Below are 27,280 nucleotides of genomic sequence, written 5' to 3' on the forward strand. Positions count from 1 at the left end.
TCTGAGGAGAGCGGCAGGCTGGGGACAGCGTTTGGGGAGTGCAGGGTGGCAGGGCAGGGGGGGTGTGTGGGGAGGGGGTGGCTGTGCAGGGAGATGAGGGGGCCATGTGTGAGAAGGGGGCTGTTGTGGGTCTCTGTAGAACGAGGGGCCTGCTGGGGTGGGGGCTCTGAGGAGAAGGGGGGGATGCGGGAGGTGGGAAGCGCAAGGAAAGGGGGCAGCATCTGTGGGAGCTGGGTGGGCAATGTGCGGGGTCTGGGGTTCATGGGAAGGTAGCACAGTCTGCAGTAAACGCTGCTGGGGTCACCCGCCTTTGGGCAGGTGTGTGGTGGGGTGAAGGGTGGCAAGGCAGCTGGTGCAAGAAGCCATCAGCAGCCAAAGCAATGCCCGCTCAGGCTCAAGAGCGTGAACTCCCCAGTGGTCCATCTCCGGCTCTTCAGAGTTGTGCTTACACTTCAGCTCCCAGTGTCTCCTGCCTGCGTCTGCTGCATGTGTCCATGCTCAATCTGCCCACTATTGGGGTGCCAGTACTAAACCAGCTTAGTATAATCCTACTTCCCGTTGTCAGACCAAGGCATGTACTGTTTTGTTTTTCCACGCTTGAACGACCACTTGTCTGTCATTGCTGTAGGCTTACTTCTGCTTATGTTGGGCAATTTGCCCTTTCATCTTTCCCTATGCTTTTATCCGTTCTATATATGTATTTTGCACCATTGTATCTGCTCAACATAATTCTGCCTCTCTGTGGGATGCGTAGCTGATCTGTGCACACAGGCCCACTTTCCGTGCCTGGTATCATCACCCTGCTAGCTGAGGGTGAGGCAAACAGCTCCATGACTTGACGTGATGTGTCACTGCTGTGCCCCTCCTGTCCTGTGCTGAGCCCGTGTTTGGAGTGCCTGTGGCTCTGTGGTTGGCACAGGCTGGGTGCGCTCTGGCTGTTGAGGGAAATAGTCCTGCTCTTCCTCTGGTCTCTGGCTGTGTGTTCACGCCGCCTCTTTGTGTCAGCTTTAGCAATCATGTGGTTCTGGGATGTGGAGGAAGTTGGAGAAGGTTTGAATGGCTCACCCCTGGCAGAAGTTGGAGTTCCTGTTCTTCCCTTCTTTGCTCCTGTCTCTGCTGCCAGCTTGTCCCTGGCTGCTTCAGCCACATGTTTTTCTGGTGACCGTGACTGGTATTGTTGGATCCTTTAAGGAGCTAGCTGCCCTGGCAGAAGAGACTGGATGGTTTTTCTGCTAGGTTAGTGAGTTGAGTCAGCGTTGCAAAGGGTGCGAAACCTACTAAAGCTTATGAGGAGGAGGAAGAGGGAACTTCACTGCCAGAAGCAAGTCTGGAGGAAGGCATTAGGGAGTGAGACCTCCCCTGAGGCAGCAGGGAGCTTTTACATTGGCTTAGCTGTTCCACAAAACTTTTTGCCCCGAGTTGGACATGCTTGCTAGTATATGTACTTTCTGGCACAACTATGTTTAATGTGGGTCCATCCTATTTGGTGACAATGCAGTCTTAGATTGTCTTAATTTAACCACAGAACTATACCATTAAATATAATTTTGTGTTGTTTTTTTTTTTTAATTCCCAATACCTGCTGAAGAATAGAGTACACTTGAGAATGCAAGAAATTGTGACTAAAATTTGTGAGCAGAAGTGTGCTGCTGTCTCTACAAGTTAAGACATACTAGTTCATTTGAACTCACTATCATTCTCCTTTTGCCCCTCTTGATTTCTTCCTTTCAAGGAGAGAAAGTGTGGAAAACCCTTTGTCAGGGTCTTCTACTACGTTGTTGTCTTTTTGACAGTCTCTGATACTACTGCCTTTGAAGAAATTGCAGAAAATCTTATGGTGTAATCACTTGATGCCCCCAAAACATCCTTCCAACCTTTAACTGATAGGAAGCAGTTAAAATCGTGAAGCAAAAATCTTGTAGTATTTCTGAAAAAAGTTCATATCTTTTATTATTAGTCATTAGTACTTGCTGTTATAACATTGCTCATTCTTAGTGTTCATATGAATTGTCTAAATCAAATACTAGAAACCTTCTAAATGAAGTTTACTGCAATGGTTTTATTAAAGCATGGTAGAGACACTAATGCAGAGCAAGGTCATTACAAAGTCCTAGCATACTTGCAGGGAGCAGTGTGGACATAAAGCACCTTCTTGTGCCGTGTTCCTTATCTTATAGCAAAGCAGAGCTGCAGCTTTCTCCTGACCTTGCTGTGCAGGTAGGTGTAGTCTCTGTCCCTTCCCATCAGTATACCTGTTGGAGCAGTTAAATAAACCTGTTGGGAGGCATAAAGTAAACTGTGACATTTCTATACACTATCTTATAGTCGTGGAGAGAACTGGGAGGACATCGGTGAATCAGAGTTCCTGAGTCACCAAATCGCTGTTTTCACAGGGAGCTATTTAAATCTTCTAAAACATGCTACTACATACAGCTTCAGACACATGGCTTTCTTGCTTATCTCTTTCTTATGAAGTTCATGTTGGTCTCTTTTGGCGTTGAGATGTAATTGAGAATATCATAGTTACCTGAATCAAAGAAATAAAGGTTTGTTTGCTTGCTTAAAATGCATATAAAGGGAGCATGGGTTGTTGCTGTTGAGTTGCTGATATGTGATTAGATAATAATGGCTATAAAGATTCACATCAGAAGTATGGTGGGTTATTTCATAGTAAGGCATGCTTTTTTTGTTCCCCCAGTAGATGAAGAAGTCTTTGAGTTATAAAACCTGAAGCAGTGATGGCCTATTGCATCACTAGGTTTGTAAACTTATGACATACCAGATCAGTTTGAGGTTGGAAGCTTGAGGTTTAGAAATTGATTTCAAAAAGGGTAATGAAAAGACTATGAATTCAGGCACGCTTGCAAATTTGTAATCTTTTTTTTTTAAACCTACTTTGAAAATAATCTCCCTGAAATCACATGCTTTTCCTTCATGACTCCCTCTCTTACAAGTGTGGACAGACCAAAGATCTAGCAAGGAAATGCGTTTGCAGTTCTCCTACAGTGTGTTGATGACTTCCTATCAAATGAAGAAGTTGCTTAGGGAGGGGCCTTGGAGCAGTCCTTGAATAGTAAGAACTGAGCTGTGCTGGCCAAGTTCTATGTATATAATCAGGAATTCCTGGAGTGGTTTTTTGATATGAAAATAGTATTGTGAAATAATACATTCTCCTTATCTTTACACAATGAGAATTTCAGTTTCAGAGTTCAGAGGAACAGGCTTTTACACTGATGTTCCATTTTTGTGTTTTTCTTGTAACTAAAGAACATTTTTTCTTAATGAGTGAGGTATGCAGTGTAGCAACCACATGAATCACTCTCAACCTAAATTTTTAGAAAGGAGAAGCAAGTTTAAGTGATGGGGAAATACATCTGCTGTAAGTAACAGTTAACAAACTTGATAAACAACAAATAACAGAAAAAGCAAAATTCTGTTGCTTGCAATGTGTGCAATTGTAAGAACTCTATAGAAAAACCTTCAGTCTGTTCCAGTCTTTAAAAATGCATCAGTAAAAAGCTGTGTATTTTTGAGATAATTTCTTTGTCCTTATCTGTTAGATTTTTTTAAATTTAATTTTGTATTCACTTCCTGAGAGCCAGCTGCAGAACAGATGATGGATGACCAAGGTAGACGAAAGAATATAAATGAAACTGCTGCCAGTTACCATTCTTACTAAAAGTATATCATGGGTAGTTTTTGCGTAGAACTGGTGGTTATAGTGTATTTCCTTCAAGCGACTTGTCTGAGGAGTCTTCCATTTAGATTGAGCTAAAGCACTGCTTTGTGTAGGCAAGCCTGCAGTGTCAGTAAGGCTGATTTGTCACTGAAGTTCCCTGCTTTTGTGTGTTGGTTTTCTTCTTCTGTGGCTTTGATTCTGGTCTATCTAAATGGGCCCAGCTGAGATGCACCTCATGCATATGTAGAGGATACAGGCTGAATAGTTCACTCATGCCACTTTATGGCTTTCTAGATTTATGAATTTTTTTCTCTCTTCTTTAGTACTGTGTAACCAAAGTTTAGTCACTAAGCATCTGTTTCCCAGGTAACAGGAAGTGTTTTGTCCCTTTAAAATATGAATAATACAAGAAAGTGACTTATTTAACCTGTTTGGAGTAGGTCTTGTTCAGTGGTCAGAGAAATTATTGTTATGTGCCTAACCCATACACTTTGGCCTGCTTATTACTTTCTGAAGAAAATGTAGAAATCGGAACATCAGTAAACTTGTCCCTGCTGTGTTGACTTCCAGTGGGTATGGTGCTGCAGTGCAGCCTGCTTCCTAACCTGCTGCATTACAGTACTACGAGTAGCAAGTAAACCGCTCTTACTTATTCAGCATGGGTTTGTAGCGTGGGTAATCTGTGTGTGGTTATGGGATCATTGAAATCACTGAGGTTGCTCACTTGGGTAAACTCAGCCACATATAAAGGTGCTAAGAGGTATGTGACCAAGAACTCTGCCTGCACACAAAAAAATCTGTTTGTTTTGCTGAGACTTACCTAGCTGTTTTAGGAGAAATTTCCAAAGAAATGTTTGGTCTGGGCTTTCTGCCCTTGGCGTTTGGGACTGAAAGCAAGTTTGTAACTTACTTGGCAAGTCAGGGTGGAAAGTGTTGCAGAAGAACAGAAAAAGAAAGATACAGTAAGTCTAAAGAGAAAGCTGCCAGACATTTGCTTGTAAGTTCGCATTTACCATTTTTCATACTTATACTGGAAATTATGAACATAACAACCACATGTGATTGTAGAACAGCACTTTTCATAGCTGACGTGTAGTGACGTGGAGGACAGTCTTAGTGGGATGCTGGTAAGTTACACGTGTACAACATCTCCATCCATACTGCTAGAAGTCTGATGGAGTTATTTAAACGGAGTGCTTCTAGATTTCTAGTTCTTTGCTTTTGTGGAGATTACAGTGAATGTGTTGTTCTACTCAGACTCTAGTCAATGGTTTATTTATTTTTAAATCTGTGACTACATCTTTCAAATGTACATTAAGAAAATAATTGACCTAAAGAAAGGGGGATGTATTGGAATATAGGACCCAGTGTTAGAGTGTTTTCTTCCAGGTAATTATACTAGAGTAAAGAAGTTTCATCGAAGATCCCTCTCAAATACATTTCATCGAAATCTCTCACGCTGAAATCTTTTAAAGCCTTTTCAAATATAATAGGAAGTTGTTACAGTCCTTCCTAACGGGAGATTAGAGAAATGTGTCCTGAAGTCAGATTGTCTTGATTTGGTTAGTGCACCTACATTTTTTTAATGGTGATTCTGATTCTTTTTCTTTGTTGTTTGATTATGATTTACGGTAAGTAACAGCAAACTGAAAAACCTTAACTATATCTCAGATTGCCAATAGGAACTTAAAATGTTAATTTCCTTGGTTTTGGTCTAAATTTTTATCCGGGAATGTTTAAAAAACCCACACACACTGAGAAGGGAGCTTACAGTGGAAGTAGTACCAAAATCTGCTAGCTATCATAATGTTGCTGTAGCACAGCAGCAGGATCAATTGCTGAAGAATTGATATTAATTAAGCCTGTGCAACTGATCTTTAATGAGTACTCGCAGAATTAGAAGGACAGCTTATTTATGCGTGTCTGTGTGTGCTCAATGTAACTGTAATTATACAAGCTTTTACAGTCATTCAGGTTTTAAATATAGATTTGAAGAGGTTTGCTTCTTTAGCCTGGAGTGTCTCATATGTTGGCTAAGCACATCTCATGTAATTACATTAGGAACTAAACTTACGGAGAAGATAGTTTTATATTTAATGGGTGGGGGGAGGAATATCAATGTTAAAATCTCTGGAAAGCAGGGTTAGTAAATAGAATATTCATTAGGAAGTCGGCAACTATAAAATAGAAATCTGTCTATCTTAGGCTAGGTGGGCTTTGGTTAGCGTTGTTTTTTCCTGTAGGCATCTGTAAAATCATTGGCCACCGCATAGCAAATGTGCTGATTTAGCTATGTTAGCAGTGTCCTGTGATCTTTTTTCAGGCTTAGCTTCTTGACAACCTTGTACTCAGAACTGTATTATTTAGAGTCAGCATTTTTCCTGTTCTTGCTTCGTGCAGTGAACAATATGACTTAAGTTATTGGTAAATTTTTACTATAGTAAATCACTCTAAGAAGTCGCCAAAGCAAACTCCATCCCGATAACCTGCTTTGGGAGAAAAAGGAAATGAAAATATCTAATTTTCATTGACTACAGAAACATTCCTACTGAAATTACAGTTTACAGAGCCAAGTACCCTTTGCCTGGCTCTTGATGCAGGCCTTCCTGGCTAAATCAATTAGTTTAGTATCTTGGGGAGATGCAAATGCAGCAGTGTCATGAGAGAGTAAAAAAAAAAAACCAAACACCAAAAAACCCTATGTGGTTACTTAATGTTATGTCTCATAGTGCCTTACGTTTAGGTGGGCAGGAAATAGAAAAACAAATTCTGACTAATTTAGTTACTTTTTTTTTTGCCTCTCACTTGTACATGCAGAATTCAGTTTAAAAACATGTATAGAAGTTTAAACTGTGTAAAGGCATTTGTGATCTCTTTGAGCAGGTACTATGCTGTTTGAGATATAGATAATTCTGTGAGTTTAGGTAATAATTTAGGTGGTTTGCTTTTTGATAGTGGCAGATTTGTAACAAAGATAACAGCTAAAGTAGCTGTCTGCAATGGAAGACCATTATGAGGAAATGCAGATTAACATGTGGACTGTAACATTATTTTAATATATGCAGGAGTTTTCCATACTTCTCTGTGTGACAGTATAAATCTTGGTTTTGTTGCCACTCTTTCATATGACTGAAAGGTTAGATCAAGAACATGAGAAATAGTAGATATTATTGTTATGATCATAAACGAAAAAATTTTAAGCAGTCCAGTAAAGTAGACTAAAACATTGTTTTGCCTTCCTGATGATCTCTTCAAAAGGAGTCCTTGCATATGTGGCAGAATAATTACTTTACAGTTAATGTTTACTTTAGGAATATTAAAAGTAGCCAGGCCTCAGACCTAGGGTAAATCAGTTGTTTTGTTTTGATGGGCTGTAAGTAACTTATGCCTGTGTAGAGGAGAAATCTAATTTATGGGATGATGTCCTGTATACATTTTCAAACTGACAAGACACAAGGAAAGACTAAGAAAGTAATTTGCTGCAAAATAGTCCCTTCAAGTGTTTTATGAATGAGAGGAGGTTTTGAACAGAGAAAATGCCTGTCAGATGGTTGGCAAACTTGCTCATGTGGCACAAATCTTTCTGTGAATCAGGCTTTCTGTTTGATATTCTAAGTTTTCTGTTTGAAATTGTAAGACTCTACAATATGGAGGCATGATGCTCTTGAATAATTTTTAGAGTTCGTATGTCAATAGTAAAAGGGATTTAAATAGTTATGGTTTTGCATGAGATTTAGTTTAACAGTAGTCAGTGCACATGCACAAACTACCTTTTTTCTTTTCATGAATTTGTGATATGCCTTTAGTAACAGTCGTTAAAGGAAGACCTGTGCATTTTGTATGAATAAACATAAAGCAGAGCTAGTGATCAGTTTGCATGTGTGATTTTGGAGTTTCTAAACTTCCAAAATGTATTTTGAGCTGGGTATAATACAAAGAGAAATTGGAGAAGCCATATGTTGTGCAATGTATTCCGTCTGACAGAATTTAAAAACACAAGTTATGTGCAAGAGAATTCCAGATTTCCATCTTTCTGGGTCCCAGATGTTAATTTAAGTAGGAACACATGGATATCAAACATACTCAACATTTCTGTGCATTTTAACTATCCTAGTCTTCAATTAGGAGTGATCTTGTAATTATTTTAAAAAATGTGTAACTTATGTAATGCTGTAGATCATGTAACAGATTTTTGTGTATGGATGTTTAGAATGACATTTTGTGGATTGAAATTTGAATCAAATTCACTCCTTTGGTACAAAGCAAAGGCGTGCTATATTCAGAGTCTGACTTCTGGCCGTGAATGCTATCCCTTCTTCCTGACAAAACAGAGGTGTGGAATTTGAGCTGGGAGATGGGGTTTTGTTTTCTCCTCCATGGTCTCTGCCCAGGGAGGCACTGAGCCTCTTCTGTCCCCTTCCTCGTTGCCCCAGTGATCCGAGCTGGGTTCAGGGCTCCCTCAACTGCTTTGCACGGTGGTGGTGGCTGGTGTGAGTCGGTGCCGGGAAATCTGTCCTGCTCTCTGATGCCTTCCTAGACTCCAGCTCTCCAGTGATTCCCTTGCTGCTATGGCTGCTCGTCAGCAGGCAATAATGGGAAACTACATGTTGCTTATTGTTAAGATAGAAAGGTGCAGCTTGTATGTTTGTTTGTTTGGAGTACTTTGTGAAAGTAGTCAGACTCTGCATTTGACTTGGATTCTTCTGGTGAACTTCAATGTAAAGAACACGTGGTGGTATTACAATATCATTGGGTTTATGTAACATGCTGTTGCTAATATACTTGAGGTTTAAGATGACCTAAGTAAGAGCTGAGTAGGTAAAGAAGAACAATAATGTAGGTGGAGCAGTGTTGGGCCTTGTGATCTTAACTGGGACTAGCAAAAGGCATTAAAAAGACTCACTGCTCAACTGGAAATGTAGGTTATATATTGTCTTTCCTAGACTTGCAGCGTTCATGTAAGTTGGTTGGAGTTGCTGTCTGTATAAAGAGTTCAGTAATTAATGAAATAGGCCCCTTCTTTCTTAACCTCCTTAGACAGGAGAAGTAGAGTTCATCTCATCTACTGTATAGCCATCTTTCTTCTTAAGGCAGATTTTAGGCTTAGGGTCCTTCAAATCTAGTGAAGATTAATAGTTGTATCCCAAGTGCCTCTTGATTTGTTTTAGCCACGTATGTCAGGATAAGGTGAACTGCACCCTGGGAGTAGAGCGTTTCTACTCTATTGTTTCCAAAGGTGATTTAGATGACTAACTTAGGTATCTATGCATAGATATCAGTATTTGATCAGATAAGGCACACTACAAGAATAGAACAAATGTACTGGCTTTGCCAGTCAGAGTTGTTATTGAAGATAAAAACTGTTGAAGATCACTGAGGAATCTCTGATGTTTCATTGAGGATGCAACTTCTGGGTGAATTTGTGTGTTGCTAAATTGAAGTCTGTTCAAAAAGTGTATGCACATATGCACACCCTCTCTACAGGATTATTCTCCAGAGGAATCTCCAGTTGTGGAGAATGATTTTTTTAAAAGTACTCATTTAATTTTCTGGAGTACTTTCTTTTGTTAAGTGTCTGATTTTGAAGAATATATCTGCCTGTTTGTTCTATCCTACTTGACTTATCCCAAAATGAATGATGAAAAATGACAAGATGAAGTATTAAATGTGCCAACTATTGCAACGTATCCACTATATTGTAAGTATCGATCTTGTGAGGTTTTGTTTGAAAATATTTGCAGTTGATTTGAGATGAAAAACCTTTAGTATGTAATTAATAAAGGATATGTAAGCTTCTGTTTGGTTGAGAAATAGCTTACCTGCAGTTAGCATCGATAGATGAATGAAAGCCCAGGGTCTTTAAAATCTCCTGATGACTAAAAGTGGTGGGAGAAAAGATACTAAATGTACCCAAAGAATATTTAAACCTTTTCCAGGGTTGTGGGTGTACCATATGCATTTTGTAGTTTTTATGTTATAATATTCCACCCATTATCATTTGAGAGGGATGAAGAGGAAAGGAGATTGGCTTTTCCAAATGTGAAAACATTAAATTTGAGGAAAACACCAATATACTGTATTTCTGTATTCTCCTACTCCTAATGCTTATGTACTCTGTTGAGATTGGATCATTTGACTGGCTGCTTCAGTACAAAGGCATAAAAGGCAAACAAAGACTGTTTCTTTGCAGTATGAGGGAACAATAAAACTACACAATAAAACTATTAATTTACATGTAAAATACACTTGTGGTAACTGAGTGAGAGATATGTGTATGTATATACACCTACAAGCTAAACAAAAAATTCAAGTTCAGAGTTTGTCTATTGCAATGAAGCTGCAACCTCCCCTCTGACTGTCAAATAGAGCGTTCTGATTTTGTGGAAGTGTATTACCAAAATATTCAGCTTCTGAAATGGACAAAGAGGGTAGATACTTGCTGAGGACTCAGTCTTCATAGCAAATCTGAAACTTTACTCTGGTTTTGGTAAAGCAGATCCACCCGATATAACTGGAATTGTAGAGAGCTAATGGTCCTTAGCTCTTCTGAAACATGGTGACCTCTTGTTATAAAGGCTTTGCTACCTTATGGTGGTTTGGACACAACAGTACTTTTCTAACTGTAGTAGGTATAAGTTACCAACTAAGGAAATTACAAAAAGAAAGGGACAGATACTGCCTTAGTTTTCTGAAATCAAAGCAAAAAAAAGACTCATATTAAGGTTATATGATATGTGTAAAGAATGCTCTTTGATTAATTACAGAGTACTCTGATCTCCAGTTGCCTCTACTTTGTAGGAGGATTTCTGTACAGGTGGTTAAGTCTTGCTGTATCAGTTCTGAACATATTGATACTGAGAATCCTATACCAGGGGAATCTAGTGACATTTACTCTTTCTGTTTTTCAGGCAGTGCTACCCTGTCTTTTATATTGGCTGCATTTGAGGTACATAAGGACTGTCTTTCCAAATCAGGGATTACTTTCTTCATTCTTCCTCAGGTTGTTATTACTGATAGCTTTTTAAAAAAAAAAGTTGACATGACTTCTTAGCATCTGACTAGGAACTCCACATCTTGAGGCTGTTGGGGCATAGTGTTTAGATGGAGGGATGTCCTCTCTTGTATCCCTTGCAGTTGGTTGCTTGATGGTTATATTTATGGTTCCACTTCCTGACCTTACTACATACCTGAGTTTTCAAATGTTGAAATCCTTCATTCCTTCTGCTGCTTCTGTGTTTGAGCTCCTGGGTAGTTGCTGAGATTTAAAAGAATAAAACAGTCCTGTGATGTTTGCAAGTTTTCAGCAACAAGAAGTTTCTGCATAGCGCCATCAGCTTCTTGAGCTTGTTTCTGGTGCCCTTTTTTTTTGTTGCAACATCTTGATACTATAGTCCTACTTCCTTATCTGATGGTAAGGCCTCCTATAAAGCTTTTGACTCAATCTTGAGATGTTCGAATTACTAGTCAGTTCTGCAGGATAGGTATTGTGATGTGTTGCATTCCTATCTGAGTTTACATTTAGCAATGTTATCAACTTCTCATATGTGAAGCTTTCATGGTCACCATTGTGTCCCCATCTTATTAACAGCTGTCCCATAATGAACAAAAACATTTAAGTTGAAAGGTGAAGAAAATTCTGCTTATCAGAATCTTTGTGGAAGAAAAAGGTTGCTAATTTCCTACTTAGGCTTACTAACTACCAGTCTCTCCTGGGGTAAAAAAAGCTTAGGGGAAAGCTATTAGGCAAAACTATTGGGAAAAGAACACTGTTGGGCATTTCTGACAATTTACTGCAAAAGAGTAATGAGAGAAAAAGCTTGAGAATTTAGGGCCAGCAGGTAGCACAGATGTCCTTACAGACTGTGCATAATACATTAAATGCTGCTGCAAGTTTAGTGGTAATCAGTTTGACTTTCAGCCATGTATATTAAGTGCAATAGAACTTGTTCCTTTTTGAAGACTGATTTGTTTATAATGTTCATTATCTTTTGAGCAATGTGTAGTCTTGCAGTGAAGAACAAATCAGCTCAAGCATGCATCTTGGAGGGATTTGTCCTGTTTGTTTGTTATATCAAAGACCATATGAATAGCTGCGGATGAACTAAACTTTGTAGATGAAGACAACCTTAAAAACTGGTACCTACAAGCAGACTTTTGCTTAATGATTAAGTGAATTCAATAAATAGCCTTGTCTTATTTTATTTGATTGTTTTATAAGAGGAGAATTCTGACTTGGAAGGAATAGAGGAATGGCTCTTCTAATATTGAGGACTTGTTTCTTTTCTCTGGGGGAATTTGGAATGCGGATAGTGCTTGCTATAGACCTGAGAAAACTTGGCTTTTTCATCAGCATGATAATCTTCAGTTCAGGAAATGCATTTCTGTATTTCAATCCACCAAGCTCATAGAAAATTTCTAGGATTTTGGGGTGGGGGTGAAGAGGATGTCACACTTCTGATTCAAAGTCCTGCTGTTCATGTTGTAGAGCTTTTCCAAGCGATTGATAAAGTGTTTTGTGGCAATGACTGAAGAACTAGTAATGTAAGGAGTACTAGCATGACTGAGGAAGTTTATCTCAGCATGTCAGGGAGCATTCATCATCTGTTCCTCAGCATGGAGGGGCTCTGTGCCAGCAGGGAAAAATCTCTGTGGTGCCAAACCAGGGCTTCAATGGGCTCTGTGACAGGCTGCAACAGCGTTCTTTCTTCAGACCATATTAATGGTTATGACACATCTCATAAGTTATAAAACTCTTCTTGTATGTATCTGTGCTGTTATCCAAGGTTATTAGGCCTTATTGTTCAGTGTATGACTTCTTTGTCCCTTCATATGTCATGTTTCTTTTTTAATCTGTGTTTGCCTGGTGCCATTATACATGTACCAAATGTATTCCTTTTTAGCATGTTTAAGATGCCTCTAGATACCTTTTTATATCTAACTATAGATGAAGGAAATCAAATGGAGTACACAATGATTGGAGGGAGCAGTTGATATGCTGGAGGGTAGGTCTGCCATTCAGAAGGACCTCAGCAAGGTAGAGGAAAGAAAGCACCGTTAGAAAGATCCTGAAGTTCAACCACAAAAAATGCAAATACTTCCTCTGCAAAGGAACAACCCCATGCAGCTGTGCTGGCAGACAGGGACCTTTGCGTCCTGGTGAACAGCAAAGGGACCATCCATCAGCTGTGTGCCTGTGCAGGAGTGAAAACTGCCAGTATATTGGGCTGCATTAGCAAGAGCATAGCTGGCAAGTTGAGGGAAGAGATGATTACCCTGTATTTAGCTGTCATGAGGTTAAGTCTGGAGTGTTATGATGAATTTGAGACCCTGCCGGTAAAAGAAAGATATTACCAAAATGAAGGACGTGCAGCTAAAGGCAACTGGAATGGAGTACATGGGGTTCAAGGGGAGGATGAGGGCTGTGGCCTTCTTCAGGTGAAGAAGGCTCATGGAGGATCTAATTGCTACCTTGAGTTACCCAGTAGATTATAGAGTTCAGGTAATAGGTGTAGGTGTGGGGTTTTGTTTTTAGGTGCACAGTACGAAGAGGTGATGATTGAAAGATGCAGCAATTCAAATGGCATGCACTGAGGGTTAAGCATGGGAACAGGTTGCCCAGAAAGGTTGTATTACTTCCATCCTCCATTCTCATTCAAAGTGGAGAGGATCGGGAGTATTGGTTATAAAGTAGTTTCAACTTGTTTTGGGTGGAACAGCATGATCAAATTATTCCCTTTTTAGTGTTTTTGTCATAGCTGTGTTATGTTACAGCCTCTTGTAGGTGAAATGTGTGTTGATCCTTGGGTTTTTTTAGCAGAGAGAGCAGACTGGACATGGAGGCTTGAAAGGTGTCTCCAGTAGAACTGACTGTTTACTTGTTTGGTACAGTGTTGCTATTTTGTCTTTTCTGTGATGTTCATAACAGATTTCTAGTTGGAGGACTTCTCTGTCAACATTGTATTTCTCTGTACAGTGGCATTGGTGGTGTGTGTGTTCCCCCAGCCTGATTTTACCCTCAGCAGTTAGTCTGTGGCTGTTTCTAAACTAATTTGTAAGTTGTTGCTTCTATCTGGATTGTATTACCAAGGTGCAACTGCTACGTGTGCAGAGAGAGAGCGAGAACGCAGACCAATTAGGCGAGCAAGTATAGTATCTTGTGTGGTATACCTGCATTTTAATTTGCCTTTACATCATACTTACAGCTTGTAGCTCATCCTCTGATTAAAGTCTACTGGCCTTTTTGCTGTCACCTGATTAGGCTCTGGCATACAGGAGGAGACATTCCTGTAAATCATCAGGTGCATTTTCTTGTACTTCTGTATCGCATCGTATTTCCAGTTTTTCACATTCAGTAGTACTTTTTTGCAAGTTGTCTTTAAGATGTTTTGAAGTTATCTTGCTTCGAAGTCTCTTATAATTATATGAAACAGTGACTGATTTCCTATTTCCCTCTGTCACTGAGGGTGCTGAATGCAATCACTGTCAGGAGTGGTCCATAAGCAACTCCATTGCTGATTTTGTTTCAGTCTGATAATTGGGATCAAAAGGATCTGGTGACTATCTTGTTGGCCTTTTCATCTGACTCTGGTAGCACAGGTTGAAAACCAAGTCTGGTATCATGTAAAGCTATAGTATGAGTGCTTGGTAATTTTGATATAGTTTGATTTTTACATGCATCTAGAACTGTGATACCACTGTAGGATACACAAATAGCTTGCAGCTAATCTCTGCTAGTGTCTGTATTGGGTTTGTATTTAATATGAGAATTAGAATGATCAATTTCTTTTACTTTAGCCAGTTACAAACCAGCTTTATCCAGCTTTGGCCCTTGCAATTATTGAGCTGTGCATATCTTTGTAACCACTTTTCAGTTTTTGTCATGTCCTTAAATTTCAAAATGAAATGCAATTGAAGAGGACAAAGGGGCGTTAATGACAGTACCATTTGCTTGTTGGTTCATGTCCAATGTTCTCTGTCCCTCCGAGGCTGGATTGTTCTCCACTGGCAGTGGAGCATGGTAATGCTTCTTTATTTACTCTTCTGATATACAGCTGGTCTCATGAAACTATACTGCAGTAAATGAAAGAAAATGTGCCTGTAGTCATACTTGAATATGTGTACTCGAATACTTTGATTTAGCTATTGATAATTTGTGGCTAGTCTTGCACGTCAACTTTATACTATTGAACTGTAGTGGATGTTAGTTGAAAGGACGTCATCTTCAGTGAAGTCCAAGTTGTGCATTAAGGGGCTATTCTGCACAGAATATGTGCAGGTAGGAGAGCTGTGTCTTTCCAAAATTTGAAGACAAGACTTCAGCAGTAATAGTATTGAAATTGTGATGGTGAGAATCTGTTATTCCTATTTCATGAGTCCAAATACATTAATGTATTCAGAAGTCCCAGTCTGAATAGCAGTTGATTTTGTGTGCTTGTTCCTATTCCTCTGAAAGTATATTCAAGAGGTGAATTTAAGATTTAGGCTTTAAACTTTCCTCAATTAAAAGTAAAAAAAAAAAAAAAAAACAAAAACAACAAAACCAAACCCCCCCCCCCCCAAAAAAAACAAAAAAAAAACCCCAAACCAAAACAACTCCAAACTATGGGAAGATACTTTATTAACGGGCTTTTATTCTTTTGAATATTTTTTATAGTGGGACGTGCTAATTCTAGAATTAAAAATAATTAATTGTTAATTATCCATAGCACCCTTGACTTCTCCAATTTGTTGTTTGTCAGCATGTAATTTATAATGACTGCTGATTCCAGCCTCACTTTCAGGAATGCAGTCTAAAAATGCAAGGTAGAAAGCGATGAATGCGTGAAAGACTAAAGGCAGGGTGTGACTTTGGTGGCAATTAGATATAATTTGAAGAATAGCTGACTTCAAAAGCATTGACCATTGCCACCTTTTACACTGCGAGAGTAAACAGGCTAGGCAGACACTTGTCTGTGGCCACAGCATGGTTGGCATTACAGTCAGCAGTGTGTAGTGGTGTAGTCCAGACTAAGTTTTCCTTAGCACATGTCTACAGCTCGTGGCCTAAGAGAGACCAACTCTTTTTCTAGAGGAGAGTTTAGCTGTCATCTTTCTGTTTGGTTCCTGGGATTCTTGGAGTCCCATAGTACCTTAAACTGGAAGCAAGTCTTTCACTGGTCACTTAAGGGGGGTGCTGTGATGGACACCAGAGTTCAGCTTTCCTTTGTCGTATGCTAGGCTAGGTAACTGGTGATGTTATCCTCATTTAAAAAGGCTGTTAAGTCAGGTCTTGGGTTTTCTTCCATAATCTCCTATATTCCTCCTGCATTGCAGCTGCAGCTGTGGAGGAAGCTGTATCTAGCAAACTGAACTATGTTTTAGGAGCGGGGGGGAGTGGAGGACAGAAGGAACAGCAGAGGAGAGAAACACATTCCTGAGAGTCCTTGCTAGGGAGCATGAAGGGTATGGGAGGCTGCTCAGTTATAAAAGTTGTCCTCCACCCTTAAGCAGCTGTTCTGGTTTTGTGTGTTGCCATGCAGTGTTTGAACATCTCGGAAAGCCACAGATGTTTGACTTTGATTCATAGGCAGATTTGATCCTTATTCCTAATGCCAGAGCCTTCTGGCTAAGATTACCCTGACACAAATCCTGCTCCCAGCTTCCACTTCACTAAGGAGCAACATTTTTGGTACATGTCAGGTCTGGCATTTGGTCCTCAGCTGTTTTATGGCCACTTCCTGTGTTTATATCTGGAGATTTTGTCTTGGCTGTGGACATGAGATTTACTCAGAATTATGACAATTTTCTGTGAACTTTAAGTAGTTCCTGACACAGATGTTTTAGAGAGAGAAATGCACCTTTGTATTCTGTGGCTTCAAAAAGTATTAAATTGAGAAAACCAAGTACATTAACAGCACAGCTTAGATCAGCTGTTCTTAATGTGTTCCAGTATGAAAACAACTTTTGTGACTGGCTGGTGTTAATACACTATTAGATATAAGTGTCTGTATTCTGATAGTCTGAGGGCATCCTCTCCATTGTTCTTATGCTTGTAATCCAGTGTTGGTCTAATACTGTGAATATGTTTGCATGAGAATAAGTTTTCTACTAGTTTTTATATGATGGAAACAGTGAAAGTAGCCAATTCTATGCAATGAAACAAGGAGTTGAAACAGAGTTTGGCTGGAACCTAACAGCTGTTTGATCTATATCCAGCTGTAGGGCCCAGATGTGCCTTCCCTCCATCATGTGGTGGTGGTGGGAAATAGCCCAGAGAACCAGCCTGGTGCTTCAGGAGCCTGTGGTAATTCAGAGATGATCTGGAATGAATCAGGTGGTGGAGGGGCTGTATGTCTCCCTTCTCCCATGATATCTCTTTCTGCTTTGCTTTATACTTATTTCTTGACCTGCCCCTCATCTTGTCAGTCATTTGATGTTTTGTTTTGTACTTCTTTTTCAGTTGAGCTTATTCTGTCTTAAAATTTTCCCTTTGGAATAGAGCTTTAATTGCTGAGCAGATGTGTTGTCTTCATTCTGCCTGTGCTAACTGCCTTTATCTCTCCCCTTCATCTTGAATCTTAGACTTTTAGCTCATTAAGTCCTGTGGAGCTAGAACTCTTTGCTAGTTAAACACACTAAAAAAAATATTCTTATCAGATCTTGCTGCAGTTCTGTAAACAAGCTATTTAATCATGCTTTTATGCTAATGCCAAAGAAACAAATAAAAATTGTTTGCACTGTGATTATAAACAAACAAATACAAAATTGCAGTCTAAATATTGAGATACTTTTCCTTCCTTGGTTGTGGTTCTGCACCCCCTGTAATGCTTTCTGAAACAAGATTAAACTCTGGAGACTTTAAGTTACTTTATTTTCTTCTATAAATTATTAAAAAAGAAATTGACGTTGCCTGAAATCCTTCATGGTCTGAAGCTAGAGAAGAGGCAGAAGCCAAAATGTAACTGTGCAGGAATGTGCTTAGATATAAAACCTAGGATGTAACTGTGGGAATGCCTTTAGATGCAAAAACTGGAATGCAACTATGTGTTAGTGAAATCTGCAAAAAGCTGGGAATGTCATGTTCAATGTTTGAGAACTTCAGGCAATTGGCAGTGTTATTCGGAACTATTCTTATAAAAACTGCTTTTCTTGAGTTTGGGGCCTGATCCAGTCCTTTTTTATTTTTTGTTCTTGGCTTGAACTCGTGTGAACTAGAATGGAATTAGCAAGAGACAGTAAAGCTGTGGTTCTGGGTACTCTCTCCTCAGCAGTAAGGCCGGCTTAAGAAATTCCTGCTCCAAATAGTACTTCCCTGTCTGTCTTGCCTTTTCCAGGAAGAGTTTTTCCTAAGAGTGAAATGTATCCCATCCAATTTTCCAAAAAGCATTACAGAAGCCTTCCTATAATTTTTTTTTTCCCAAGGCGGGCCACTACCGGTGACCAGTGTGGCTCCGTGAACAGTTGTGCTGGAATGACTGAAAGAATGAGGCACCCTGTGATGGGAGCAAGGGATGGGAATACAGCTGTTCCTACCAACCTCAGTGTAATGTGAAATCTGAGCCTAATTGAATAGATTTCTGTAGTGTAGCATTCATTGCCAGAAATTAGTACATTTAAGCTATCAAGGCAATAGCGTGATGAAACAGCAATGTTCATGAATTCTCTGAACAAAGTGTCATCCTTTCTTAGTCTTCTATTTTTGTAGGTAGCAATAAGCAAGGAAGGAGGTGTCAAAGGAAACATCAGCTCTTAAGCAAAAAAAGTTATGCTTTAGAAATGCTTCACGAAAGAAGCTTTTGCTGGCAAGTAAAATTTGACTGGCCTGAAAGTTGCAACCAGTCTAGACTAGAGGCAAATGATGTAAACAAGTGTGCCATCTGAACTTACTGCTAAGGCAGTTGACTTGTGGCAAATGCTGTTTTTCATAATCTCATTGCAAGGGCCTTCATTAAATAGCTGTAGGTTCGTAGGTTTGCAGGTTTGAGCCAGATAGTCACCAAAAGAATTACTTAAGAGATTTCACTCAGACTTTTAGTTTCTTTCCTTTCTTATTACCTTCAAACATATAGACCATTGGTTATACAAGAAGAGAGGAAACCTATTTCGATGTGACAAACATTAGGATTAATAAAATTTCATCTCAAATCTTTATTACTAAGCTGTATGTTTTATCAGTGATGTGGTTTTTCTTTGTACTGTCATATTTCCTGCAATTCTTGTGGTTCTTTAAAATCTATGCTTTTTTATAGTTGATGTTTAAGTGAAATTGTGATGGCAGTAAATGAGTTAAATTAACATGTCCCTGCCCCTTCCTCCCAGTCCCAGAGTATTTTTGTGTAAAGTTTTACAGGAAAACATTTTTTAACCATGCAGGGCAGCTTTAGAAGAAGTAGAAGGAGATGTGACAGAACTGGAACTGAAACTTGACAAGGTAAGCTTTTTAATTCAAGCATGTCTGCTCTGAAAAATATAAAAAGATGTGTTTAGGTTTTGTTTTAAAGTTCACAGCTGGGAAGTGGCAGTGGCTGTTCAAGCATTCTGCTCCTGCAGAGGGAACGGATTTGGGTCGAGGGCACAGCTGGGCCTCAGAGACCCAAGCTTGAGTAACAGCAGTAACAGCCAGTGTGAACTTGCTTTCTCCCCCAGCTGAGGGTTTGGATTGTGCAATACTCTCCTGACTGTATGGCCCCCTCACACTCATGTGATTCAGCTCCACAGTGGGAGCCACATGCAAACTAATTCAGCTTTCAAGTGAGTTAAAAGTCAGGGGTTGGCCATCCCTGCACTTAGAGCTTATGTTTTATGACAACTGCATACTGTAAGGACATCTGGATACTCTTTGTTTTAGAGATTTAAAGTCAGTGCTTTCTGTATTTGGTAGGCTGTGGCACAGTCACAGCAGGATAGGTATAGATATCCTTCACTTTCGTGTGGAGGACTTAACCACTGTAAAATTCATCCTGCTTTTTGTCATGCTTTGTGCATGTATATAAAAGGTTATATGTCGCATCTTTTCCGTGCCTTACAATCAATTTATTGGTTTTGTTACCAGTAGTATTTGGAGGCTTTTGTTCCTTCTTTGCTAGTATTTTGAGGGTGGCTTACTTTTGTTTTACATCTGTACAAAGACTCCTTTCCTTAGCATTTTATGTTAAATGTTTAAAATTTTTTTGCCTATGTTTTAATATGGTAGGCAGATGTCATTTGTTCACCTCCTTAGCTACCTTTTTAATATGAACTTTTATTTCTACAGCAGTGGGTTGGCTGCAGAAAAATAGAGGTGAAGTCAGTGTCCAGTGTTAAGTCTGAAGACTTTTTGTTACTACTTGTAATATTTCTACCTTTTGTTGTTAATAATGTAACCATTTGCTCTTTCAAAATAAATTTAAGATACTTGATTTTTGATTTGGTGTGACTTTTGGTGAAACTGATGGGCATAAGACACATTTTTACTGTATGGGTGATGAATCTCTTTTGGTAGATTAAACCATGTAAGTATTTAAAGGATCTGAAAAAATCTATCTTGGAAGTTTGTGTTTTCCACTAATCTGAAAGGGTCATTTTGGGGGAAAAGAATTCTCAAATTCCATAAGGGGCGCTATTCAGGGCCTTGTCCCCAGCCTCTTGCATGAAGCCAGTGCCAGGTATACCATTCTACCATGTAAAAGCTATAATTGTAGTATTACTCTTTGCCCTGAGATTGTATCCTAGTATTCTTTAAAACAAAAACACCCAAACCCATTTACTTCCCTGACAGGAAAGCAAGTACACGAGGTAAGTATTTAAGTAGTTCAATTGCAATGTGCAGTCATCTAGTATAACACTTAAGTTGAAAGCCAAGCTTCTTGTGTGAGCTGAAGTAACTATGGCCTGAGGGTAATGATTTGTCTAGACTGGTTGGTGACTTTTTCTGCTCAGTTATACTAAACTTATTTTTATTGTTCCACAATTGTGACTTTGGGCGATATTATCTGCATTTTTTTTTTTCCCCCCTCTGGAAGAAAGGACACTGGGTTCAGGATTGTGAACCACAAGAAAAAGTGAAGGAAAAAAAGGATCATGTTGGTAGTGATTTTTCTGTCCATTGTTCAAGCAACTTGGCCATTCATCAGAATGTGGGAGATGATGCTCAGATTTCTTCTTTTCCTAAGAGGGTCTGAGCCAATATAAAAATTACTGGGTAAATAAAGAAGGTCACTTGGGTGGTTTCTTTGCCCCAACATAGGATCAAGTACTTCTGTGTTGTTCATGAAAATTTGTCTAACATCCTTGAAAAATATTTCAGAGGCAAAGGTTCAGTCTTCTGATTTTATTCTCAGTTTGGTTTAGGATGGGGGAACTCAGTTATAATATGCCTTCTCTCAAGAGAGCATCTTGGTGATCACACTAATCATTCTTTCTTTCATTAATGGCCCAGTGCATAAGTGGTTCAAAAAGTGGGAAAACATTCATCACAAGATACTGTTGGTCTTCATATCAGACTCTGCAGTACCATGACAGCTAAGGTGCTGACCTAAGCAATGAGTGGTAGGGATGGAAACTCATCAGAGAAGTACTAGTCTGTTGTATGAATGAAAACATGATTGATTTTGCCTTCTAAGATGTAACCATCTCTCTTCAGTTGTGCTTTGTGCACATAGCCTTTTGCTTTCTTGTGCCTGTGTTCAGAGTGTCTCAAGATGAAACAACCGGTGTGGGTTTGTTTTGGGTTCTTTTAGCTCGGAAACCACAAAACACTTATATGCTTGGGTTCTAACCAGTTATGTTTTAGTTGCTGCACTTTTTGCCCTCATACAGCCCTCTCTCTTGAAATACATGCAAAATCTCCGTTAACAAAAAAACAAATAAAAAATAATAACAAAAAAATTATAAAGAGTAGTAACCTTCTCAATGGCATATCAGTTGACCTAGAATAGTATTTTTATAGCTGTCACTATACAATAGAAAGCTTTTCATAGAATGTGGGGCTCTGTAAATTTGGAATTTAACTTCTGAAATCTTTGTTTCTTAGATGTAACTAAGCTCAGTGTGTTTCATGGTTATATGGTGATGTAAAAAATAAAAAACAAACACCAAAAACTTCTACTTTATCATTTTTTCCTCCTCTTAGCTGGTGAAGCTTTGTATTGCAATGATTGATACTGGGAAAGCATTCTGTACAGCCAACAAGCAGTTCATGAATGGAATTCGAGACCTTGCACAATATTCCTGTAAAGATGCGTTGGTTGAGGTAAGCTCTTTGAGAGATGAAAATGGAAGGAGAAAAACATAATTTAAAAGGGGTAAAATATAACAGTTGGCAAGAGTAATAGTTGAAGTTTATTATTTACCTTTTTGCTCTTTTTTTTGCTTTGAGATGTCTTAAGAGTGAGCTTTTTTGACTGTGGTGCACTGCAAGGGTCCGTGCTGTTTAGTTTCAGCTTTAACCTGCAATGTCAAGGGGTTTCCAAATTCCAGAAAATATGTGTTAAGCTAGGAGTAGTCATCTTGCGAGGAGTGGAGAAAGTCAGGTTGAAGCTGTGGACAGCTGCCCTGTTTACTTTGCTAAATAAAGGGGTTCTAGTCATGAGGTCCTAAAACCCAGTTCTCTGCAACTAAATTCCCGGAGTCGATCTCTTGTGTCCTGGAACTTGCACTCTCTAATACACAGAAATTTAAATGTTTAAGTGTACAGAGCCCACTTTGATGGTGTAACCTCAGACTAATGTCTTGTTAGGCTAATTTGGAACACCTAATATTTCCTGTCTGTTACTTTGAAATGAGGTATGAAATTGTGTAATATGCAGGTATAATTATATGCACGTCTCTGTGTATATCATCTATGTTTAATGCGTGTTATGTAATAGCACATCAATTGTACGTATGCATCTTCACACACTGGTTGAAATAGATAATGCCTGTAAACTTCAATATAGTCTATGTGCAACTGAAACTGTTGTCTGGAAATTTACTTGCTAGAAACAGTGCGATGGCAAACTAGTAAAACTTATATTATTTGATTCCAAGTAGGTTTTTGTTACGCTTGTTGTGTAAGCAATAAGCTGTTATACAAATATATTAGGGATTGTTGTTTTCTAACTGAGACATTGATTCTATAGATTGATGTCAGTGTTGCTAAGCATATCAGCTGTGAGGCAGTAGTTACTACAATGTGTGTGTACTGATGACTACAACATGTTAACCAGGTTTTTGGTGTTAGAGTATTGAATGTTAATAAATATTTAGTAGTATAATATTAAATATTGTAAATTAATGTGTTTAAATTAAGTTGACTAAACTATGGAAGTTCACATAATTTGAATTTTTCCTACTTTGCCTCAGTTTGGTCCTTTACATATAGGTAGGTAGCAGTAACATTTTTGTTGCTTGTAGCTTTAATAGATTTACTTGATATTACCCGCATGTTCTCCTAGCATAATGGTTTTAGTTTAATAGTCATGCTAAGGAAAATCAACTCCCAAGTTCTTTACTGAAAAGCTGTAAACCTCTGAAACATTGTTTTTGTGCTGTGTATTTTGTAGGGCTTAACTTAAACCATTTTGTTTTTCTCTTTACAGACCAGTTTGACAAAATTCTCTGACACCTTACAGGAAATGATCAATTATCACAATGTAGGTATTTCTAGCTGAAACATGACACTGATAGCTTACCTCCAGTTATATTTGATAACAGAATAATGCTAAAGTTTTTCTTGTTGATAGTATTTGCAAAGTCATAGTTTAAGTAGTATTAAATACCTCTCATTTTATAGTTGTAAATATTTTATTTATATTTTGTTTATGAAGTATATAAATATCCCCTTTTCTGCAGATTTTTATCTCGCTTTATTTTTTGTTTGGAGCTTGTAAGCTTTACTAAAACCCAGTGCTGTAAGACAGAGTAAATACTGGATTGTTTCATCTTTTTTTTAATCAAACTGATGGGCAGTAGTGACAAAGTATGAGCATATTTCTTTGCTGGACTGAAATAACGATTACCTCTTCCATAATTTCTACTTTTTTCCCCCCATCCTTTATAATGCATAAAATGAAGCACCTCTGATTTGTGTGTAGTTTTCTTTTTGGAAGTATGACGGATTTAGACAAGTGTAGAGAAAGGAGAAAATGCTAGCATTTAAGACTAATGGTGATTTTTAGCACGTCAGGCTTCAATGGAAAGCTCAGTTTTGCCTGGATTGAAAACTGATTTATTTTTTTCTCCTCTGAAGAGTTTAGTCTTGTATCCTGAAAGCCAAAGGGATGTGTGTGTTCTTCTGTTTTCTTCCTCTTTCCTTGGCCCCTATTGTCTTTCTTTCACTTTCCAGCAAATTGCTGGAAAGCAACTGAAGTGTCTCCAAAGTGCTGAAAATATGCAGGACACTCAAATTTTTTAATTTTTTTTTTTAATACCACTAGGCATTTAAAATGTAATGAGATACAGAGGATGCAGTTCAAACAGCTTCAGCTGAAAATAAGTTCATTAGCATTAACTTAGCTGCTTAGAATTGTCGTCTTAATAATTTTTTTGAAAATGCATTCTTTCAGAAGGGAAGGGAAACAAAGGGAAGCAGGCTAGTGCTGTTGAGTTGGATTTCCTTTCCATTACATGAGATGTACATAGCTACACCTAATACAATGAAAACTGTAAAGAGGGGAGGAAGTGGACAGTGATACTTTGATGGTATAGAAAAGCTAGTGCAAAGGTTCAAAGCAGCAGTAGTGGGAGAAAGTGTTACTTTCATGTCAGTGATTTCTGCAGATTAGATTGAGCAGATGAATCAAGTTGGCTGTAGCTATTTTAAACTCTTCATCACACTTCTTGCTGCTGGTTACCCTCTTAACCATGTTTTTGCTATATGGTATGCTCTTTGACACATCTGACCTAGGTCCTCTATTCTTGCTGCTGTTATTGTTCTACATGATTGTGGATTACAGTGCTCTGGTAAAATTTGGCACAGCACAACTGTCCCTCTAGGGCAGTTTGAAGGCAGAAAGCAAAGAACAAGCTATATTAAAAGAAGATTTATTTGCAGACTTAAGTAGGACCACTCTGAGTTCTGCCCTGCTTTTTTTCCCTCCACTTCCTTGCTGTGCTCGAGCACAGTCAGTAGAACCAGTGCCTTTATCAAAAGGCACAAACATAAAAAGTGAGGCATGTTATGGTGTTCTGATGTAGAGCTTTGCCAGACAAGTTGTGGTCCCTGCGTTGCTTTTTGTGAATCTATTTGGTTCAGCTGGACTTATTAGCTCAGAGTGTCAGCTCTGTTGTTGTCCTAGTTGGCAGGAGAACCATCATGAGTGAGAAGAAGCTAGAGGAAGAAAGAGGAGAAGTAGGCATCTTCCAGAAGAAGGAGGGAAGGGGTAGGAGGTGGTCCCACTGAGATCTGGATGACTGTCAGTTTTCTCATATGAGGCTTTGCTACAAATAAGGCTAGGAACCAGACTAGTGCAGCATCTTCACTGATTCAGTAGTGGGGGAGTAGCTTTGACAGCTTACAGCAAATAGCAGCTTTCTTAGACTTGGTTTGGAGTGTGTGAAAGGTAATGTGTTAGGCTGTAAATCTAGTCAGATCGTGGTCTGGGCACTTTTTTTCTGTTCTTTTAAGGAAAAAAAATGTATACATATTTTTCTGCCTAGCACTTTTTTTCTCTTCATTACTGTAAGCAGAATTTCAAGGCTCATATTTCTGGGAGTCCACCAATCAGTTGAGTTCCCATCTGGTTATACTCTTTCTGTATTGATCTTGATTGGTGCACTCCTCAGGCACTGGCAAGCTTAAATGTCAGCAGTGGGAGTAGTCCCAGCATGACTTCCAGCTTGTCAAGAAGTTCTTTATCTATTCTAGTTGTCTGTTTTTCTGGTTTCCCAAAGTGGGAACACAAACAGGATCTTCCATTTGTTACTGTTGGATATAGGACAATTCAGGTTGGAAAGGGCTGCAGGAGATGTCTGGTTCAACTGCCTGCCTAAATCAGGGTCAGCTCTGAGGCTGGAGCAGGTTGCTTAGGGTTTTATCCCATTTGGTTTTGAAAACCTCCAAAAATGGAGACTGGATGGAGGCTATAGTACCACTGTTAATGAGTGACTTAGACTCAGTCACGTTCTCTTTTCCTCAGTGTTTCTAGAAAAGAGAAACAAGCTGTTAAGAGTTTTGCTGTCAGTACTTGGCATTGCATGGCTTTTCATCCCCAAATTTTGTAAATAGGGAAACTAAGACTGAGAATGTTTAAAGAAAACATTGTTTGACCTGAAACTTTGAGTTCTTGACTTGCTCTTTCAATAAAATTATTTAACACTTAAATATCTTTTGCCTTTTGGAAGAGATTCTATTCAATTGGGCCAACTACTACTTCCTTATATTCTTTCACCTCTTTATTTTTTGTGATTATGCCTTGTATATTTCCATAATGCAGAATGGGAGGTGTAGAGGAGTTGAAAATTAAGGCATCATTTGTGGTTTGCACAATAAGTGGCAAAAGGATTTGTCCCATAGCCATTTACCTGTTCTATTCTGTCCTAAAACTCAGAGGATAGATGTGAAGCTGAAGGAATGTGTGTTTTCATTCCTCAGTTAGAATTTCTGGGGTCATAAGAGAAAATACAAGTTGTCTAACATTCAGGTATGCTTTGGCCTTGGAAACTTAACAAATTTCTCAAGCTTTACAATTTGAATGAGTAGATTATATTCTGCATCCCCCCCAGCCTCCCCAAATCATAAGAAATTTGAGAAGCATGGCTTAGGACATTTAATCTTGAAAAAGCAGCAGCCATTCTTCTTAGCAGCAACAGTGGGTGTTTTTTTACAAACATATTATGTAAAGGAGATGGTACTAATTACTCATGTATGTTACATTTTCAGCATTAATTTCAATCTGTTTGTTTGCCAGAAGTTAAGGGCATGTTCTTTCTATGGTTTAATATGTCTTTTAGTTGTTGGTTAAATTGTGAAAGTCTATAAGAATTAAAAAAGGTTGTTACTTAGCATTCAAAGTTGTTTCTTCAAGGCTGTTTGTACAGTAATATTCTTGACTGTTTAATAATCATAATAAATATGGTCTATGAAAGTGGGCATGTCTTACATTGTCAGGATGAGAGAATAAGATGCCAGGAGCTTTTGTCTCCTTATAACCACAGTCTTTTCTTAAAGACCACCAAAAGGTGTTGGGTTTGTGTTGTTTTCCTTATTTATTCCATTTTTTTAAATTTCAAAACTACTTTGAAGGGGTTTATATTTTGATATTAGACACACATTGGTTTAATAATAATTCTCATCTAATTCTGCATAATAACCATGTGTATGTCTAAAATGAAGAGTTATAAATACCCTTAAGTTATTGACCTACATAATAATGAGTTTCTTTCAGATCCTGTTTGACCAAACCCAAAGATCAATTAAAGCACAGCTTCAGACTTTCGTTAAAGAGTAAGTTAATTTGCACTTGTGATGGGAAAATTATAGGTAAAATAGAATTTAGAAACCTCTGATTTGAGTGGGTTGGTGAAACAACTTTCCTGAAAATCGCCAGCCCTAAACTGAGAAGTTGCATATTAAAGCTTGTCAAAAATCACCCTAAATCAATAAGGCTTTAGATCCAGCTGCAGGAATGTTGAAATAGTATGAATTACTGATCTTAATTACATGTT

At 38.6% G+C, this 27,280-nt stretch overlaps 1 protein-coding gene across 11 annotated transcripts in view; it reads left to right on the top strand.

The window, feature by feature from the left end:
- Positions 1 to 27,280, top strand: part of ACAP2 (ArfGAP with coiled-coil, ankyrin repeat and PH domains 2) — a 67,788-nt gene that overhangs the window by 503 nt on the left and 40,005 nt on the right. For all 11 annotated transcript variants that reach the window (XM_069792339.1, XM_069792342.1, XM_069792350.1 and 8 more), the window contains exons 2-5: positions 19,031 to 19,088; positions 21,768 to 21,887; positions 23,215 to 23,268; positions 27,001 to 27,059. In XM_069792339.1, coding sequence (XP_069648440.1) covers positions 19,031 to 19,088; positions 21,768 to 21,887; positions 23,215 to 23,268; positions 27,001 to 27,059 — 291 coding nt within the window. The remainder of the gene's footprint in view (positions 1 to 19,030; positions 19,089 to 21,767; positions 21,888 to 23,214; positions 23,269 to 27,000; positions 27,060 to 27,280) is intronic.

This window comes from Haliaeetus albicilla, chromosome 9, assembly GCF_947461875.1.
Source record: "Haliaeetus albicilla chromosome 9, bHalAlb1.1, whole genome shotgun sequence".
Taxonomy (NCBI): Eukaryota; Metazoa; Chordata; class Aves; order Accipitriformes; family Accipitridae; genus Haliaeetus; species Haliaeetus albicilla.